This window comes from Aquarana catesbeiana, linkage group LG13 (assembly GCF_042186555.1).
Source record: "Aquarana catesbeiana isolate 2022-GZ linkage group LG13, ASM4218655v1, whole genome shotgun sequence".
NCBI lineage: Eukaryota > Metazoa > Chordata > Amphibia > Anura > Ranidae > Aquarana > Aquarana catesbeiana.
This window is the reverse complement of record NC_133336.1, coordinates 52,245,066-52,258,289: the sequence shown is the minus strand read 5'-3', so window position 1 is coordinate 52,258,289 and position 13,224 is coordinate 52,245,066. Positions and strand designations below refer to the sequence as shown.

Genomic DNA, 13,224 nt, shown 5'->3' with positions numbered 1-13,224 from the left:
CTTTCACATTGTCGGTAAGGGTATTGTTTGTAGAGGGAAAATAATTTAATCAATTTTGGAAAAAGGCTGTAACGTAATAAAATGTGGAAAAAGTGAAGCGCTGTAAATATAGTTTCCAGATGCACTGTAGATGTTTACATTTCGGTTGTGATATGGCATATCTAACCAGAAGGTGATAATGTAAGTGAAATGCGAAGCCAGGAACAAGATGGGGCTTTAAAGTTTTGCTATGATTCTGTATTAATACACCAGTAATATACAGTAGATGTCACTTCATCTCGACTATCGAAAGCTGATTTATTTTTTTCCCCCTTCCTGTAGTTTTGGCAAGATTGCAAGGAGAGAGGTGACCTTAGAAATCCCAAGGTGTGTATAAAAAATTATGCATTTTGTATTTTTGCCTTTTTTGTCAGGTGGGTTACCACAGACTTGGTTGTCATACTAGAATCTCAACTTTTATAGCCAAATCAGACTTGTGGCAATGCGTACTTTTCTGCAATGTATTGTAAACAACCTGCTCGGTGCTGTAAGTTGTGGTGATATTAATTGGTAATGGCACCCAACAGATTGTTTTCAGCGCAGTGCACTACAGCATACTACAATGTACATATGATGCGCTGCACACACGTACTGTCATGTACAGTGCCTTGCGACATTATTGACCTGGAATGTTTCCTATTTTTCATTACAACCTGAAATTAAAATGGATTCATGGGGGCTTTGTACCATGTGAAGTATGTAAAAGATTTCTTATGACACATAATAAGACAAAAATGTGTGTGTGCAGAAATATTCACCCTCTTTGATATATTCATTAGGCTAGGGTTTGAATAAAGCAGATGCTTTTTAAAACACATCCTGAATGCATGCACAGTAAGATGCAAGTTTTCCAGTTGTGCAAGATTATGGCAAAGTACATCGGGATGCGTTTTTTTTTTTTTTTCTTTTTAAATTGGAGCACCACAATTAAAGATTCTTCACACTAATGCACACACTGAGCAATGGACAAGCCTGAAAAAGCGGGGCATGGCCTCAAAGGAAATGCTAGCATACTCCTTTGAAAAATAAAAAATTTTCAAGTTTAAAATGCACTTTAAATCATTACAAAGCTTTACAGTTACATTACAAGCACTGGAATTGTGATGTGAACTAGGCCTAAATATAACACCAATTCCAAATCAGTTGGGATGCTGTTTAAAATGTACTTAACCACTTGCTTACTGGGCACTTAAACCCCCCTCCTGCCCAGACCAATTTTTAGCTTTCAGCGCTGTCGCACTTTGAATGACAATTGCGCGGTCATGCTACACTGCACCCTAATGAAATTTTTATCATTTTTTTCCCACAAATAGAGCTTTCTTTTGGTGGTATTTAATCACAGCTGGGGTTTTTATTTTTTACTAAACAAACAAAAAAAAGATGGAAATTTTTGAAAAAAAAAAAAATCATGTTTAATAGTTTGTTATAAAATTTTGCAAATAGGTAATTTTTCTCCTTCATTGATATGCGCTGATGAGGCGGCACTGGTGGGCACTGATAGGCTGCACTGATGGGCATGGATAGGCACAGTTAAGGCGGCACTGATAGGCACAGTTAAGGCGGCACTGATAGGCACAGTTAAGGCGGCACTGATAGGCACAGTTAAGGCGGCACTGATGGGCACAGATAAGGCGGCACTGATGGGCACAGATAAGGCGGCACTGATGGGCGCTGATGGGTGGCACGGATGGGTGGCACGGATAGGTGTCACAGATGGGCACTGATAGGTACCACTGATGGGGGGCACTGGTGGGCGGCACTGATGGGGGGCACTGATGGGTGGCACTGATGGGCAGTGATGGGCGGCACTGGTGGGCACTTATGGGCACTGGTAGGTGAGACTGATGGGCACTGATAGGTTGCACTGATGTGGGTGCTGATGGGTGGCACTGATGTGGGTGCTGATGGGTGGCACTGATGGATGGCACTGATGGATGGCACTGTGGGCACTGATGGGTGAAGCTGGTGGGCACTGGTAGGCGGCACGGCTGCCTACTTCTCTGTATCAGAAGAGCGCCGTGATCGGGACTGATGTCCCTCTCACGGCCGCCGGTGATCGGATTTCTTTTTTCCTCCTCATGCTGTCAGCGCGAGGAGGAAAAATAGCCGATCACCGGCTCTGTTTACATCACATGATCAGCTGTCATTGGCTGACAGCTGATCATGTGGTAAGGGGTCGGGATCAATCCCTTACTCTGATCTGTGATCAGGCGAGTCTCATAGACTCGCTGATCGCCGCGCGCGCCCTGCAGGGGGCGCGCAGGCCGCTCGTGCACGGGACCACGTCAATAGACGTCGTCCCGGCAATTTAGATCCGCGCTGTTGCCGTCATTTGGCAATGGCCCGGATCTGAAGCGGTTAAAAACTGAAAGCAATGATTACCAGATCTTATAAACCCATGCTCAGATTAGAAAATAGAAATCACATAACATATTTAAACTGAGAAAATTTGATTTTTTTTTTTTTAAGAAAAAGGGTTCCACATAGTATGATATCGTTTAAAAAATGATTTAATTAAAAAAAAGTACGCTCACATTTCAGAAGCAAATAGAGACTCTCGAGACATGGAATAGCGCAATGATGTTGGCAGGACTTAACCAAATGCGTTTCGTGTATTTAGACGTCATCTGGGGTATGAGTCTCTGCCACCAACTCCACGCTTATATAGGCAATGTGGCTCCAAATGGAATCACGTGACAACCGGAAGTTCGTGCATAAAATGCGTCCTTTCCGGTTTATAAATTTTATTTAATAATAATAAAACGCCTAAATGAGATCACTAAATATGGTATATGTGGCCCAAAAGAATAAACCAAGAACCTGGTTGAATGCTATTAACTAATAATAATTTGTATACCTGATGGAAAGCGTGCGATCCACACCTCGCTATAACCTGTACGCCATCAAGCGTCATGCACGGTCTCCTAAGTGCGGAGCGGGGAGGACGTACAGAGCCAGACCTCGCTCTGAGATATGGACGTTCAACGTCACATCCCCGCTATCCACAACAGGAAGTGAGTGCGGGTCAAACCTCGCTTTGGAATAGTGATCTGAACACATCACATGAACGGAAGCACGCATGGTGACGGCGGTCACATGGTCCGCATTCATCATAGTCTAGGTGAACTAGGGGCAATGGAAATCGAATTGCACTAATGACCGGATCGAAAAAATCATATCCGATCAAATTGGAACCACATACAGCCATACATATCTTAAACATCATTGAACATAAATAGCATACTTCATACATTTGCATCTTCCGTAGCATATTAAAAATAACATGTTACAAAATAGGAAAAAAATGGACAGTAACGATTGCAATGTATATATGGCAATTCCACTTATTTTGCTATCTGGGAAGTCACAACGTTACATCATATTCACAAATGGGTACAAATAAGTACCTCCAGGCATTTAGTGAATAAGAGTCAAAACAGGGAAAAAGGCGGGACTTTATATGAAGCGCGCAGTCAATAGTGAGGGGTCAAGAAATTGTATATTTAATATAAACATGATAAATTTCAATTAGTACATGGGTCACAAAAATTCATCTGTATTACATATATTTATATCAGTATTACACATTGCATATACAAAGGCTCATAATTCATCTATATTACATAAGTATTACACATTGCATATACAGAGGCTCTAAGCGTTTCGTGGAGTATTTATATCCACTCTTCAGGAGCAACAATGTGTGTTAACTGAAATAAAACATAAGTTTCAAGGTCAATGTTTTTAAAAAATCTAAAAAACGTATAACTTGGGAATGAACCCTGGTTATAAAAATACTCTCAGCTACCGTGCAGTTGTTTTCTAGAAACCCCCTAAGACGTCTTCAATCACCTACACAACCATTCCCAGGGACCATGTGGGGGTTTCACGTGCGCCGGATGCCGGCACAGCTCCTGAAAAGATGCCCCTTTGGGGAGCCTCCAGCTCTCACTATTGCACTTTTACTGCACGGTAGCTGTGAGTATTTTTTATAACCAGGATTCATGTTATACATTTGAATTTTTGTGACCCATATACCAATTTGTATGGAATTTTTTATCATGTTTTATATTAAATATACAATTTCTTGACCCCTCACTATTGACTGCACGCTTCATATAAAGTCCTGCCTTTTTCCCTTTTTTTTTTTCATATTGACAGGGATGGAGGCACGAGACCCTACCAGGTCTCTGCCTCACACAAAGTCCCAACTTCTCCCCATTTCTTGCGAGAGTCAAAACAGGATAGCCAATATCAAGGCATAAAATTATCAATAACTTGATGAACAATTGATCAGTTGAATAAAGATGACATCACGCTCTATTGATAAAAGCGTTAATGTCCCACTCCAAATTCATCCCAAGTGGGGAGTGGGACTGTAACTCATAGGTCCAAAACGTTTCAAGTCTAGAGACCCCCCTTCAAGGGGGAATAAAGTTCTTGGATAAGGGATATGATTAAGGTGAAGTGGATCTTGATCTGCATAATGTTTTACGAGTTGATCGAGTATCCTTGCTGGCTGATAAACCCTGGCCAGACTCTGAATCCTTCAAATGTTCATTGCTAACATCATTTTCTGTACAACACAAGCAGATTAAATCTTTTGTTGACCGTCATTGGAATGTGTTCTATTACCTGAGAAAGCTAAGGTGATCTATAAAGGTGCTCCCTCTTTGAGGAGTAAGATTGCCCCTAATGTTATCAACCCGCCTGTTCGAGCATCTTTCTTTCATAACCTGATTAGTTATTATCCATGCAAGAAAGGCACAGTTTGTCAGTTCAAAACCTGTGGAAAACGTACAACTAAACATTTTACATCCACTATCACTAAACGTACATACCCTATCAAACATTTCTGTACATGTGCTACCACTAACATTGTTTGTTGACCTGCCCTTGTGGCAAACAGTACGTTTGTTGCACCGTAAGTATTAAATACGCTGTCCCCAGACATTACTGTCAATTTCACAATTGAGACCCTAGAGGCACTGAGTTTTTAGTCATTGATAGATTTATTCCCCCTTGGAGGGGGGGGGCTATCAATAACGGGGTCTCTAGACTTGAAACGTTTTGAATCTATGAGTTACAGTCCCACTCCCCACTCGGGATGAATGTGGAGTGGGACTAAAGCACTTCTATCAATAGAGCATGATGTCTTTATTCAACTGATCATTTGGTCATCAAGTTATTGATAATTTTATGCCTTGATATTGGATATCCTGTTTTGACTCTTATTGCGTTTCATGACAGTGCAATTGTCATTCAAAGTGTGACAGTGCTGAAAATTGACCTGGGCAGAAAGGGGGTAAAATTGCCCAGTAGGCAAGTGGTTAATGGGTGGTCTAGCAAGGTGAAGTATTAAGCCCCTGGAGAATGCAACTTTAAAATCAAGTAAAAAATGTAAGCTTTTCTATCAATCCTGACAAATTCTCCATATTCTTGTAAGGCTCTCAACAGCTCCATGTATCTGGCACCTCCTCCCCATGTCATCCATTTCAGGCAGGGCTCCTTTCCTGTTGGGCTATTTAGAGATTTAACCAAAGACTATTTTAAGCTGTTTTGATTTAGGACGTCTCATGAGTAAAGGTATTCCATCATACTGGCATTTTTCAATGGCTGTTTGGGCAAATACAAATTCCTAATTTTGTTTAAAATTGCACTTAATCCTTAAAGACATTTTAGCTATCCAGTGACTTGTTTAGAAATTGTATTCATCTTTCTGTAATTATTAGCTATGTGGTAAGGCAATGTCCTACACTTGAACTAGATGAATACTAAGGCTTCGACTTTTTTTTTTTTTGTGTGTGTGTGGCCTTACTTATCGCTATTTTATTACTGATGGTTATTTTATATACGGTTTTGCTATTGCTCGAAATATCCGTGAAAAGCTAGATGTTTCACTTGGATTATAAAAACTAGATTTAAATCCCAAGATTAACCACTTAAGGACCACCTCACGCCGATGTACGTCGGCAAGGTGGCACGGGCAGGCAGAATCATGTACATATACGTGATCTGCCTCCCGCGGGCGGGGGGTCCGATCGGACACACACACACACACACACACACACACACACCCCCCCCCCCCGTGCCCGAGGCGGTCCGCTTCTGACCAGCGCCGATCAGAGGTGAGGGGGAGACCATCCGTTCGTGGCCCCCCCCCCCCTCGCGATCGCCGCCGGCCAATTAAATCATTCCTTTGCTGCTGTATGCTAAACAGCAGCAAAGGAAATGATGTCATCTCTCCTCGGCTCGGTATTTTTCCGTTCCGGCGCCGAGGAGAGAAGACTGCAATGTGAGTTACACACACATACAGTAGAACACGGCAGGCATACATTACACGATTTTTATTTTATTTATTTATTTTTTTCTGATTACTGCATGGTGTCAGTTTGTGACAGTTACTATGTTAGGGCAGTTACTGTTAGCCCCTTTAGGTCTAGGATACCCCCCTAACCCCCCCTAATAAAATTTTAACCCCTTGATCTCCCCCCGTCGCCAGTGTCACTAAGCAATCATTTTTCTGATCGCTGTATTAGTGTCGCTGGTGACGCTAGTTAGGGAGGTAAATGTTTAGGTTCGCCGTTTAACCCCTTGATTGCCTCCTAGTTAACCCTTTCACCACTGATCACCATATAACTGTTACGGGTGACGCTGGTTAGTTCGTTTATTTTTTATAGTGTCAGGGCACCCGCCGTTTATTACCAAATAAAGGTTTAGCCCCCTGATTGCCCGGCGGTGATATGCGTCGCCCCAGGCAGCGTCAGATTAGCGCCAGTACCGCTAACACCCACGCACGCAGCATATGCCTCCCTTAGTGGTATAGAATCTGTACGGATCAATATCTGATCCGATCAGATCTATACTAGCGTCCCCAGCAGTTTAGGGTTCCCAAAAACGCAGTGTTAGTGGGATCAGCCCAGATACCTGCTAGCACCTGCGTTTTGCCCCTCCGCCCGGCCCAGCCCACCCAAGTGCAGTATCGATCGATCACTGTCACTTACAAAACACTAAACGCATAACTGCAGCGTTCGCAGAGTCAGGCCTGATCCCTGCGATCGCTAACAGTTTTTTTGGTAGCGTTTTGGTGAACTGGCAAGCACCAGCAGCCTAGTACACCCCGGTCGTAGTCAAACCAGCACTGCAGTAACACTTGGTGACGTGGCGAGTCCCATAAGTGCAGTTCAAGCTGGTGAGGTGGCAAGCACAAGTAGTGTCCCGCTGCCACCAAGAAGAAGACAAACACAGGCCCGTCGTGCCCATAATGCCCTTCCTACTGCATTCACCAATCCTAATTGGGAACCCACTGCTTCTGCAGCACCCGTAATTCCCCCATTCACATCCCCAACCAAATGCAGTCGGCTGCATGAGAGGCATTTTCTTCATGTCCTCCCGCGTACCCCTACCCAACGAACCCCCCCAAAAAAGATGTCGTGTCTGCAGCAAGCGCGGATATAGGCGTGACACCCGCTATTATTGTCCCTACTGTTCTGACAATCCTGGTCTTTGCATTGGTGAATGTTTTGAACGCTACCATTCACTAGTTGAGTATTAGCGTAGGGTACAGCATTGCACAGACTAGACACACTTTCACAGGGTCTCCCAAGATGCCATCGCATTTTGAGAGACCCGAACCTGGAACCGGTTACAGTTATAAAAGTTAGTTACAAAAAAAGTGTAAAAAAAAAAATATATAAAATAAAAAAATAGTTGTCGTTTTATTGTTCTCTCTCTCTCTATTCTCTCTCTATTGTTCTGCTCTTTTTTACTGTATTCTATTCTGCAATGTTTTATTGTTATTATGTTTTATCATGTTTGCTTTTCAGGTATGCAATTTTTTATACTTTACCGTTTACTGTGTTTTATTGTTAACTATTTTTTTGTCTTCAGGTACGCCATTCACGACTTTGAGTGGTTATACCAGAATGATGCCTGCAGGTTTAGGTATCATCTTGGTATCATTCTATTCAGCCAGTGGTCGGCTTTCATGTAAAAGCAATCCTAGCGGCTAATTAGCCTCTAGACTGCTTTTACAAGCAGTGGGAGGGAATGCCCCCCCACTGTCTTCCGTGTTTTTCTCTGGCTCTCCTGTCTCAACAGGGAACCTGAGAATGCAGCTGGTGATTCAGCCAGCTGACCATAGAGCTGATCAGAGACCAGAGTGGCTCCAAACATCTCTATGGCCTAAGAAACCGGAAGCTACAAGCATTTCATGACTTAGATTTCGCCGGATGTAAACAGCGCCATTGGGAAAGCAGTAAAAAAAGTAGACACCCCAAGCTATTTGCTGAGAGGTATAGTGAGTATGCAGACCTCACTTTTTGTCACAAAGTTTTGAAAAAAGAAAAAAAAAAATGTTTTTTCTTGTCTTTCTTCATTATCAAAAACAAATGAGAGCTGCAAAATACTCACCATGCCTCTCAGCAAATGGCTTGGGGTGTCTACTTTCCAAAATGGGGTCATTTGGGGGGGTTTTGTGCCACCTGGACATTCCATGGCCTCCGAAACTGTGATAGGCAGTGAAGAGTGAAAGCAAAAATTTACACCCTTAGAAATCCTGAAGGCGGTGATTGGTTTTCGGGGCCCCGTACGCGGCTAGGCAACCCAAAAAGTCCCACACATGTGGTATCCCCGTACTCAGGAGAAGCAGCTAAATGTATTTTGGGGTGCAATTCCACATATGCCCACGGCCTGTGTGAGCAATATATCATTTAGTGACAACTTTGTGCAAAAAAAAAAAAATTTGTCACTTTCCCGCAACTTGTGTCAAAATATAAAATATTCCATGGACTCAACATGCCTCTCAGCAAATAGTTTGGGGTGTCTACTTTCCAAAATGGGGTCATTTGGGGGGGGGGGGTTTGTGCCATCTGGGCATTTTATGGCCTACAAAACTGTGATAGGTAGTGAGGAGTGAAATCAAAAATTTACGCCCTTAGAAATCCTGAAGGCGGTGATTGGTTTTCGGGGCCCCGTACGCGGCTAGGCTCCCAAAAAGTCCCACACATGTGGAATCCCATACTCAGGAGAAGCAGCTGAATGTATTTTGGGGTGCAATTCCACATAGGCCCATAGCCTGTGTGAGCAATATATCATTTAGTGACAACTTTTTGTAAATTTTTTTTTTTTTTTTTTTTTTTTTTGTCATTATTCAATCACTTGGGACAAAAAAAATAAATATTCAATGGTTTCAACATGCCTCTCAGCAATTTCCTTGGGGTGTCTACTTTCCAAAATGGGGTCATTTGGGGGGGTTTTGTACTGCCCTGTCATTTTAGCACCTCAAGAAATGACATAGGCAGTCATAAACTAAAAGCTGTGTAAATTCCAGAAAATGTACCCTAGTTTGTAGGCGCTATAACTTTTGCGCAAACCAATAAATATACACTTATTGACATTTTTTTTACCAAAGACATGTGGCCGAATACATTTTGGCCTAAATGTATGACTAAAATTGAGTTTATTGGATTTTTTTTTATATCAAACAGTAGAAAATATCATTTTTTTTTCAAAATTTTCGGTCTTTTTCCGTTTATAGCGCAAAAAATAAAAATGGCAGAGGTGATCAAATACCATCAAAAGAAAGCTCTGTTTGTGGGAAGAAAAGGACGCAAATTTCGTTTGGGTACAGCATTGCATGACCGCGCAATTAGCTGTTAAAGCGACGCAGTGCCAAATTGTAAAAAGTCCTCTGGTCCTTAGGCAGCATAATGGTACGGGGCTGAAGTGGTTAAATACAGATAAATAGAGGACACCCCCTACAGAGCCTGTTTTGTTTAATAAAAGCAATAGTACATTTTTTATGAATGACAGAGTTGGGCAGAAGGGGTGGGCTTAGTGTGGCACTCTTGATTGGCTGTCAGTTAGCTGCATTACCCCCCACTGCAGTGTTACATTGTGGGGGAGGGGGGTTGATGGAAGAGGATTTCTGCTAGAAGAGGGATGCTTTCTATTGGCCGTAAATATTGTCCCTTGTGCTTTTTTTTTTTTTTTTTTTTCACTTGTTACCAAACGCCAAACGAAGTCTTTAAATTTTAAAGTGGAGCTTTAAGCTTAAGTGTTTTTTTTGTTTGTGTTTTTCTATTTTGAAAGGGGGTGGGGGGCGGTGTACCATTCTGCGTCCATTTTCCTACCATTCTCCTTCCTTCCTTCCTTTCTCACGCAAGACCAACATTAATGAAAGGATGTGTTTTATTTTTCGTTTGTTCACCATTAAGTCATAACTCTTCCATCCAGTCACAGGTCTTTCAGTTAATATATAATTTGATAGTGTTTTAGCGTATACAGTATTAAAATATCTTCACTTTTCTCCTAGGATGAAATGGAATGGGGCAAATCGAACTACTTTCAGATCAAAAGAATAAAAGAGGTGAGTGTTTAACTGAGAAACGGCTGACATTTATTAATGTTTTATGACAGGCTCACTTTGCGAGTAATTACCTCCGCTGTAGTATACTTTTGGTGTTCTAGTAGAAGTCCCTTGCATTTGTAAATACCAAGGCTTTCCTGCCATTACACCAGTACATTTAAGCACTTTTTTTTTTCAAATGGGTAGATATTTTGAGATATCTCCAGTAATTTTCAGGCTTTATTGAAAAATGTTTACCAATGTGACAAAATACATTTTGGCTTCTCCTCAGGTGGCTGCCTTGTATGATGAGCTGAAAAAGCGAGTTTCTCATTTCAACATGCATGTTAATGAACGAGCAAGCCTGGATCCAGACTACAAACAAAAGCAGCGCTTCATACTCCAGGTTTATAGCTGCATTCAAATACATTTTTTTTCTATCTGCAGATATGAATAGCATTTCTTAATTTTTATATAAATCTACTGCAGTAGAATAGTCCATAGTGCTTTCCAGGGAATGTTTGCCTATTCACATCAGCCCTAGCCCCAAAAGAGTTGCAGGCTAATGTGCCCATGTTAGCCATACATACAAATGTACATAAACTGGACCAATTTAGCTCAATGCATAGGATCCTGTAGGCATGTTGGGTGTAAATTTGTATGGGTGTTGAGGAGACTTACAGCGACAAATTAAAAAAAAATGAAATACTATTTATGTAGTTTCAAAGTGGTTCTAAAGGCTAGGCTTTTTTTTTTTTACCTTATTGCATTCCTTGCATTAAGGTAAAAAAATGTCCTGGTATTTGTATCCCCCCCCCCTCCTCACCTCCACAAATACTTACCTACGTCCGATCCAGTACTGTATCCGTCTGCAGCAGCCCTCTCTTCTCTTACAGAGGCAGCTGGATTTATTGGGTCCTGCTGCTATTGATCAAATCATGTGAGCAGGGAGCGTTGCTGAGCTACGCTGTTAGTCTATGGACACATACATTGGGAGCGAGCCTACAGATGTTCCTTCATAGCAAGTGGCTACAGGGGCACACACAGAATAGGAGGAGCCAAGAGCACCAGCGGGGGACCCCAGAAAAGGAGGTTTGGGGGCATGCTGCAATACCATTGCACAGATCAGATAAGTATAATCTGTTATAATAGAAAGGTACTAATACGCTTCTATGTCAAATATCCACGTGAAATGTGCACAAATTAGCACAAAAAATTAAATAAAAACAAAAACTGCTGCTACTCTCAGCAATTAAAGCTATATATATATATATATATATATATATATATATATATATATATATATTCACACATTAAAAAAAAAACTTGAACCACTTTAAATTGGAAAAGGATCTTCTCTTCCTCTTGGCTTCCTCCAAATCTTCAAATTTCTTTCTTACCATTTCCGATCCAACTTCCTGTTAGAAGGTAGCCACGTTTTGTACTCCATGAGTCTACTGTATGTAGGAATGTAGCCATCTTCTCAGGATTATGAAACATGGGATTTGTACTGTACAGTGAGCGTGACCGCAACTAGCATGCACTGTCATTTTCAAAGTGATGGGGGGGGGTTGGGGAGCTCTGGGAGGACATTACCAAGGAGCCTGAAATACACGGTAAGAACCGCACTGTCAAGTGTCTCCTTGGTCTTCCTCTGACTCTGGGGTCTCATTCCGGTGCCAGAAAAATCCCCTTCTTGCAGAAAGGCCGGACTCTGCTGTGAGCCGACCCTTCCGATAGCTGGGAACACCTACTAATGGCTAAATGCCTCGACTTCCATTTTCTACACCCCGGTTTTGCCCCTATAAGGAGGAAGTAAACCCTGATTGGTTCATGCTATGGAGCCTTACATGCTGCACCCATCCATTGTGTCTCTCTAAACATCACACACCTATTGGGGGAGGGGGGGGGGGTTTCATTGTTGCACTCGGCTCCATCATGGTCAGCTAATGAAGTGATGTCCCAGATCTCTGATAGTGGTGTGTGCGCCTATATTTTCTTTTTTTTTGGTCCATAATGACATTTCTGTAATTTACAAGAATTCTCAAATAAAAGAAAAAAAAAAAATATACACGGTAAGAAAAAAAGCACCTTTGCCCCCCCACAACCCTGGCTGGTGGTTTTAGGGGTTTACGAGCAGAAGGCTAATTGGAATCTGGAAACCCCCTTTAACAAGGGACCCCTCTATGTGAATGAGTATGGGGTGTAAAAACAACACAAATTTTTGACAAGTCCTTTTTAAAAAAAATATAAACCATGTCCCCCCGGTGTAGATCATCGCCAATGACGATGCCCGCCGCCTCTGCCGGACGCTGAAAATGGGGGGGAAAAAAAAAATAAAGCTTCTGCCGTGTGACAGTTCTTTAATAGCTAAGGGGCAGGGCCACCCAGTGATGTCTCCTGGTGGTACCACCCCCCGTGATGTCACAGACTGGTGCATGATAAATTGACATCACAGCCTGACGACGCCAGGTGGCCTCACCTCTTGGCAATTTAAGATTGGGCAGAGGGCGTTGGCTGACAATGGATCTACTTCTCTACTTCTATATAAAGTCCCGCAGTTAACAATGCATGTCAGAGCACAAACCAAGCCATGAAGTCCAAGGAATTATCCGTAGACCTCCAAGACGGGATTGTTTTAAGACACAGATCTGGGAAGGGTACAGAAACATTTCTGCAGCATTGAAGGTCCCAATGAGCACAGTGGCCTCCAGCATCCTTAAATGGAAGAAGCTTGGAACCACCAGGACTCTTCCAAGAGCGGGCCGGCCGCCTGGCCCAACTGAGCGATAATTTGAGAAGGGCCTTAGTGAGGGAGGTGACCAAGAACTGATGGT

The 13,224-nt window shown here is 42.3% G+C and overlaps 1 protein-coding gene and 1 non-coding gene across 2 annotated transcripts in view; both read left to right on the top strand.

Moving 5' to 3' along the window:
- TDRD9 (tudor domain containing 9) overlaps positions 1-13,224 on the top strand; it is a 393,320-nt gene that overhangs the window by 271,163 nt on the left and 108,933 nt on the right. Inside the window, exons 20-22 of the mRNA XM_073609957.1 lie at positions 322-366; positions 10,355-10,408; positions 10,680-10,793. Coding sequence (XP_073466058.1) covers positions 322-366; positions 10,355-10,408; positions 10,680-10,793 — 213 coding nt within the window. The remainder of the gene's footprint in view (positions 1-321; positions 367-10,354; positions 10,409-10,679; positions 10,794-13,224) is intronic.
- Positions 12,011-12,139, top strand: LOC141120799 (small nucleolar RNA SNORA35). Its single transcript, XR_012239952.1, has one exon. It is a non-coding gene; the product is annotated as a small nucleolar RNA SNORA35 (small nucleolar RNA).